At 49.4% G+C, this 8118-nt stretch overlaps 1 protein-coding gene across 2 annotated transcripts in view; it reads right to left on the reverse strand.

Moving 5' to 3' along the window:
• Positions 1-7876, reverse strand: part of TMEM132D (transmembrane protein 132D) — a 596330-nt gene extending 588454 nt beyond the window's left edge. The window contains exon 1 of one of the 2 annotated variants that reach the window (XM_070627303.1): positions 7304-7876. In XM_070627303.1, coding sequence (XP_070483404.1) covers positions 7304-7382 — 79 coding nt within the window. In that variant the 5' untranslated portion in view covers positions 7383-7876. The remainder of the gene's footprint in view (positions 1-7303) is intronic. The other variant, XM_070627304.1, reaches the window with a different exon arrangement.
• Between the last annotated feature and the right edge of the window lie 242 nt (positions 7877-8118).

Here is an 8118-nt window from a genome sequence, read left to right on the forward strand (position 1 = left end):
AAAAGTCGGGAATCTGGCCGTTCTGTCCTGTGCTTGCTGCTGGAGCCAGAGGCAGTGGCTGTCCTGTTTTACCCGCCCAGAGAACAGAGACCGACTGGGTGACCAGGAACACAGCAGGTGGGAGGAACCGGGATGAGGACGCCGCCAATGTAAGTTTTGATATCAAAATATGTTACTGCCACAATATCCTAAGAGATGGTCAAATACTATTGAACATCAGCGAGCTATTTTGTAACTTGAGCAGCCCCCAACTACCATGTAGCTTTCCCGTCCAAAAACAGAAACAACAAAAATAGTGAACTCTGACTGCCATCTTCTTTACTTAGCGAAGCTGCCCAGTGAGTCTCCCATAACTTATTGTTTTTCACCTGAGCAAAATAACTTAATGCCACTAAAAGCTAAAACTCTTTTGACTGCCTGTCTTTCCAAATGCATGTCTGAATCTCCTGTCACTTATACACTTTACTTGAGAGACAGATGGATGTTTGAATCTTCTTTCTACTCTTTCAAATATGTTCTTTACCTTGGCTACCAACGTCCTGTCTGTTATGACAATATGCACCTGAATCTCTTTTTGAACGTGTGTCACCACTTCGTGGGCTTCCTCCCCTATAGATTCTTACACAATTTCTGGAGGTGACGGGATGTCTCGGGTGATACCTTCGTTTAAAAGGAACTCTTGAAACCAACATTCAAGAACAGAAGTGAAGATGACCCTGGCTTTGGGTGTCTTGGTGCTGCCTTTATTTCTTCCTACAAGCAGATTTTTTGAAATAAATGACAAAAGTGATGTAAAAATATTTTGAGTCTCTGGTCTCATTTCATGACAAATCCACGCTGGCTTTGTGGGATCATCACTTCCTTCTGTGGCACCTCCACGATATTTTTGCCATACTTCATTCAGGCTTGTTGTCTGGCATCAAACATTATACTCACCAATCCAAATGTTCACAGAAGCCACCACTCTCCTTTTGAAAATAGGAATAATATTTATCTGCCTTCATTTTACATGCTCCTTCCTCATTCTTCACCGTTTCACTAAGGAGCCACCCACGCCTTCAGTTCTAGATGGAATCGAGGCCACGTGAGTCGGCCACTCCCCAGACCCTCAGTGTGAGTGAAGCAGACAGATCATGGGATCCCTGAGTCGCAGGTCAGTGAAGACAACTGCAAAGTCTTCAGCTCCTGGGCCCACGACACAACCACACACAGCTCACAACCTCAGTTCAACGCCTCGACTTCTTTGACAGTCCCGGAATTAAAATCTATATTTTAGTCCCTTTCAATTATCATTCCTGATGGCTGCTGGAAAAATTAATGCTGAGAAAATTAAAGAACATTCATTTACTCACTCATATGATAAATGCTGAGTGCCAACCATACACTAGGCTCTGAGCTAAACTCAAACGGACTCAACCTTCAGCAAGTCTGGCCCCATGTATAATTTTTGCCTGACAAACGTTTTTGTTTTTAGTTATCACATATAATCACAAGCAGAATGGACAGCGGCTAACGGTGTGGGCTAAGCACCAGAACTCAGACTCTGCCACTTGTTAGCTGGAAGATCCAGGACAAGCTACCTAACCTCTCTGAGCCTCCATTTCTGCACCCATACAGTGGGGTTAATAACAAAATCTACCCCAGTGGGTTTATCTGCAAATTCACAAAATCATTTTCATACATCACTCAGGGCAGCACCTGACATGCAATAATTACTCAAAAACTTAGCTGTTGTTACTATTGACACAAGTATTTCCTGCAGCACTTTGAATCACTGGGAAGAAAAAACCCAGCATCAAACCATTTTCCTGTTGGGCAAAGGTTCTTTTGGCAATATCCTACAGTCTTAAGCATACTTAAAAATTTGTTGAGCTCTTGCAATGTCCAAAGTACTATACTAAGTACCACACAGAAGTCACAGATAGACAGAAAAAGGCACAGCTTTTGCCCCTAAAGAACTTCAGATTTAGGAGAGAAGACAGGAAAAAGTTTTAGAATGTTGCCCCCGCAGAGGTTGACAAATGACACCCCAAAATATGTCCATGTCAGGGTCGGCCGGGTGTTGTAGTGGTTGGGTTCACGCACTCCACTTTGGGGGCACTGGGTTCACTGGTTCGGATCCCAGGCCTGGACCTACGCACCACTTATCAAGCCATGCTGTGGGAGGCATCCCATGTATAGAGTGGAGGAAGATGGGCATGGATGTTAGCTCAGGGCCAGTCTTCCTCTGCAAAAAAAGAAGGATCAGCAGCAGATGTTAGCTCAGGGCTAATCTTCCAAAAAAAAAAAAAAAAAGCCATGTCCAAATCACTGAAACCTTTAAACACCACTTTATTTGGGAACAAAAGGGAGGAGGTCTTCGCAGATGTGATTAAAGTAAGCGGGTGGTGGTCTGCGTTGTTCTTGTGGGCCCTAAATGCAACCGCGTGGATGCTTCTAAGAGAGAGGTGGCAGGACACTGTACACACAGACACACAGGAGAGAAGGTGATGAGAGGGCGGAGCAGAGAGACAGGAAGACACGAGGCTAGAAGATGGCAGTGATGCTGCCGCAAGACAAGGACCATCGGCGGCCTGCAAAGCTGGAAGAGGCAGGACACGATTGATTCTCCTCACGGCCCCCTGCTGACAGCTTGATTTCAGCCCAGCGACCCTGATTTTGGACTTCTGGCCTCCAGAACTGTGCAAGAACAAACCTCGGTTGTTTTAGGCACCAAGTTTGTGGTAATCTGTTAGCGCAGCCCTAAGAAACGCATACACCCTCTGAGTAAAATCCATGCATGTCATCCCTCTGCTCCTCCACATGGCCTGTGAAAGGGTGACCACGGGATTCGGCATCCACCGGGACGATTCTGAGACTGAAGGAGAGTGCTACTTCTAACCACTCGAGGACAACTTGGGTAAACCGAGGCTGATCCAGGTGAAGCAGGACGTGCCAGGGTTACCTCCACACCCTGCCCGACCACTGCCTGTGCGCACTTCCGTCCTCTGCCCTCACACAGGGCCACAGTCTCACTGCTCTCCCCACTGCAGCCACACTGGCCTCCTGTGGTCCTCAGTATTTGTCTGCGCCCTCTGGCTTGTGTACTTCCCCTCCCTGTTAACGCCAACCCATCCGTCAGATGAATAAAGGCCTGCCCAGTGCTCTAAGCCACATGCCGATGTACCCGCATGCCGATATACCCGCCTGCTCTGTCCTGCCAGCACTCACAGTTGAAAGTTGACATTCCTTTGTATAATTAACATTTTTCTCTATCTGCTCTATAAAGCGCCAGTTCTGTGAAGGCAGTAACCATATCTGTTTGGGTTTTTCTCACTACTGTATTCCTTGTGGCCAGCATGGTATGGGGTACACAGTTGGTGCCCACAAGGTGGTTATTGTTATAAAGTAGCAAAGGGAAGGGAGTGAAGGAAACTAGAAGAGGAAAAGAAGACGGGATCGCTGAACATGGAACCGTGGAGGTTTGAGCTGACAGCTTGAAACCATGGAGCTATGGTTTGTGGCACTTTACAATCTAGAAGAATGACTGGCAGGACTCTTCCCTGGTCTGAGGACACTTCACTACCTTCCTAACCCTGTGTCCTCAGAACACTCGCAAATAGTTCCTGCAGAGTCCCATGTTCACTGAAAGCCTTCCATACTAAATTAATAGATGGATGGATGGATGGATGGATACATGGGGAGAGGAATACATGGATGGGTAAATACACGGATGGATGGATGGATGAACAGATGGATGGATACATGGATGGAGGGATGGATGGATGGATACATGGATGGATGAATACATGGGTAGATGGATACATGGACGGATGAATACATGGATGGATGGATACATGGATGGACGAATATGTGGGTGGATGGATGGATGAACAGATGGACGGATGCATGGATGGATGGATGGGTGGATAAATGGGTGAATGGATGGATGGATAAATAAATTAGAAATATAGGGTAATATAAGTTTCTGCAACAAGGTATATTTGGAGTTCTTGTTTCATTTTCCATTTTTTCTTGGCCTTCAGAACGGAACTAAGTTAAACAGATCTTCATACTTGGAATTCTACTTTTCTATGCATTCAAATATTTTTTAATAAAATAATACTTATTATTTAACTCTTTAATTCAGAAGAAAATGAAACTTAACAGTCTCCCCATTCCCTAGGCTTTTAATTTGACAGCATTTAAATGTAAGGAATAAAGCCTCTCTGTCTCTGTCTCTCTTTCTGTCTGTCTGTCTGTCTCTGTCTCTCTTTCACCCACACACACACTCCCTCTTGGATATTTCTTCCTCCCCTGAAAGCCTGGACAAGGTGTCACTGTCAACCAAAGCTCCTCGCAGACCAGGGCTGGGGGATGACACTTCCTAAATAAGAGGTAATGCTCTGCCCGCAGGACGCCTCATTCCTGACCCAGGAGGGAAGCACTCTGCAGGAGGATGTCCTGAGACAGCCCTGGCTCGCTGCTCTCAGCTGGACGCAGGCCGAGTGCCTGGCCAGCACAGCCCTGAGACAGCGACCACATCGCTACAGCAGCTCCTCTCCCAGGATCCCAGGTCTCTCAGTCTTTGCTTTTCACCGTCATTTGCAAGAGAACACAACTCTGGAGGAGACAGTGAGGTCCTGACCAGCAGCCTCCACGTGGCAACCTTCTTGATTTTGTATTTAAAAACTGCCTGGCTCTCTGCCCATCTCCAGTCTCCTTGTTAATTTGTCTCCTCAGCCCCTTCCATACTCCTTCCATACTCCACCCCTCCCACGAAGTGAATAGCAATGTATTAAAACACACCTGCAACTATGATCTACATCAAGTTTCCAGCGAAGACCAGACCCTGAACACAAGCTCTCTGGCCACTTGCTATAAGGCCATTCTCCAGGAAAGGTTGACAACGTTGCTGGTAAAACTATTTGTTTCACAGTATCATTCCCAGATCACAAGGAGCAGAAGTACAAGCAATGAAGTTTTATTTTTATTTGTTTTTCGAAAGATCTATACGAGGGTGGGTTTGCTCTGTGACCAATCGCTTCCTGCTCATGAAACTTAAACATACATAAGGTTCAAGGACATGAGCCTGGCATTCAAATGTGCAATTTTGTTCACTCAAGGATTCACATTTGGAAAGAACTAAGGCAAAACAGTAGAAACAATAATATCCTGAAGCAGATATTTCCTAGTTGGTAATAATGTCCACTTTTCCATCAGCCCCAGACAAATTAGGCACTTTGGATTGTGTGTGTGTGTGTGTGTGTGTGCACATGTTTGCTTCCAATTAAAATCCTTTTAAATATGGTCCATATTGGACTTTAAGCTGGTTTAGAACTTCCAGGCAGTCAGAGAATCTTAGAGGGGAAAGTGATTTGAACACATTGGAAAGAGAACTGAACCATCCCTGCATTTAGAAATCAGGTCTGCAGCGTGAAATTTTCCACAACTTGATGGAATTAGGGGTGTTAAACTGTTTCTTGTTCTTGGTGCATCGTAAATAATCCGTGAATCGCCTGCCTGGGCCCCACATTGTGCTGACTGCTCTACGAAATCTTGACACACAATTGATTCACTTTTGAACAGTTTGGCTGAGTTACGTCTCTAAATTCAACAAGCAAAATATGTCACATGCTGGCTTATAGCATCATTTCACAAGCTGATGTTTGGCCATCTAGAAAAGAGACCGCCACATCAGAGAGTTCCTCATTTTAAGGACGTTTTCAGTCTTTCCACTTGAAAAAATTCAAAAGTATCAGGTGAAACACAGTTCTCTTCAACGCTGCTCAGTCTAAAGAAATCAGCAACAGAACTATGTACATAACAGAAGAAAGACAACAGTTAGGTCATATTTATAAAGCTATTCTGTTCCTTTCTTAATAAAACCTTGTTATTGCAGCATAAAAACAGAGAAGCCTATTCCTATCATAAAACCGAGTGACAACCAATAAAAAGCATGCCTTGTAGCGATCTGCAAGTCTGCCTGGCTGCTGTTGCTGTGGATTTGGGTTTTTTTAACCTCACGTCTGCCTGGGTTGGATTCATTGAATTCATCAACCTCTTCTTGGGTTTCTTGTGCACATTGTAAATCCCAGAGCCTCTGGTCGTCAGAATTGTTCTAATTCATAATTAGGGGACGTGAGCCCATTAGGACCCCACTTGAAAAGATGGCGGTGGGAGGGGTGACAGGATCCTCTTCCTCAATCATCCAGCACAAAACCCCAGCAAGTGAACTGTCTTATTCTATTACCAGATCCCAAGCCACGTAACCTCAGTGAAGAGCTCAGAGAACAGAAAATTCCTATAATTAAAAGGCTCTGTGCATGACAATTGGCTTTGAAGTTTCTGAAAGAGATCTCATCTTGAAAAATCCTCTCAAAAAAAAATCCATTTACAAAGACTTTTAGACACATTGGAGACCGCTAAGAATCTCCACTTTCCTCCTGATATATTTCTATGCAGGAAAAAGGCGCAAGGGGAGAACCACACACAAATAAAGAGTCCCGATCAATAACGAAAAAGAATTGCTGGTACTTTCTACCATCTGCTGTGTGAATGTAACAATTTCTCTTCCAGTAATTAGTGTCCTGAGCTTCCAAACCTGCTGTTCCAGTGACAGACAGCAATGGTGACAAAGGAAAGGAGGCAATGGGGACTTCCTGGCCTTACAGCTTCAAGTCAGGGGCCTGCTGCCATAACTCAGGTGGCAAGTCAGGGTTTAAACTCCAGGTTCAACCTGCGTGGATGCTGTTGCAGGCAAGAGCCACAGAGCGCAAGAGGGGAGACCCCGGCAGGAAATCTCTAAATGGGCTGTGTTAGAGAAACTCGGGGCCGCTTCTTCCCAGCGACCCCCATGCCATATGGTGGGCAGCCTACAATCCTCCCATACAGAGGAGTGCTCCGGAATTATCTCCCAACAGGTCAGTGCCAGCAGGAAAAGTCCAGACGAAATTCCAGGACCCTTTCAGGTCATTTCAGTCCCCCTCCGCTGACATCTAGCTCAGCGCTCCCAGTGCCCAGCTCTCCTTTCGGGGGTCTCCACAGCCCCTAACTGGAAACGCTGTCGGGCTATTTTCCCTCCTGTCCCTTTGCAGTCTCACCTAGCGCCTCCCACCCCGGTCCTCCTGGGAGGCCCCTGCTGCAAAGAGGCAGCTGAGGACCTTGGCTGCCGGACGCGCGCGCGTGCACACGCGCACACACACACGCACTCCACACACCCACGCCCTCCCTCCCAGCCACCCCCAGCCACGCACACACTCCCACACACTCACTGCCAGCAAAGTTAGTCCCGGGGCCGGAGGTGGCGGCGGCGTCCCCTCACCTTTGGAGAACAGGGCGGCCAGGCTGATGAGCACAGGGGACCAGTGGTGCCACAGCGTCCCCATCTCAGACGAGCACATCCTGGAGACCGGAGCGCAGATCCTCTGCTCCCCGGCGCCGTCTGGGCGAAGAAGACACGGCCGCCAGGCCCCTGGCTGGCCGGAGCGCGGCTGGATGGCGACGGAGCGCGCGGCTAGGGGCGCGAGCAGCCGCTGGGCCCTGCGCCCTCCTCCCGCCAGTCCATGGCCCGGCCGAGAGGCGACGGCCACGCGCCGCTCTGGAGTTGCCCTCCGGAGTCCAACGCGCGCGCAGGCAAACCCCACCTCTCTGTCACCCCCACCAGAATATTTTTATTTTAATCCACGCGGATTTGTTCCTTTCCTGTTGACCCGAGGGAGGACTGGCCCCCAGGTGGCCCAAAAAGGGCGCGTCCGGGAGCGCGCGGGCGCGGTGGGCGCCGGGTGGGCTAGCGGGCGCGGGCGGCGGGGCGGCTGGGCTGCGGCGCCCGGGGCGCGGGCGGAGGCGGCGCGGAGGCCCCGGGCCGGGTGGCCCGGCGCACGGAGCGGCGCGGGGCGCCCGGGCGCACCGCCCCCATCCCGGCCGCGCCCCGGGGCTGGCGCGCGCCGGCGCCCGAAGTTTGGCTGGTGCAGCCGCTCCCCGCGCCGCCGCCTGGCCAGGCTCGGCTCGCGGGGCCCTAGGCGCGCCGAGCGCACGGGCGGCTGCGGAGCCGCGGGGCTGCCCCCGGCGCCGGGGGGAGGCGGGCCAGCTGCGCGCGGAGGAGGACCCGCGGGCTCGGGGACCCGGCCGCCCGCCGCA

This window comes from Equus przewalskii, chromosome 7, assembly GCF_037783145.1.
Source record: "Equus przewalskii isolate Varuska chromosome 7, EquPr2, whole genome shotgun sequence".
Taxonomy (NCBI): Eukaryota; Metazoa; Chordata; class Mammalia; order Perissodactyla; family Equidae; genus Equus; species Equus przewalskii.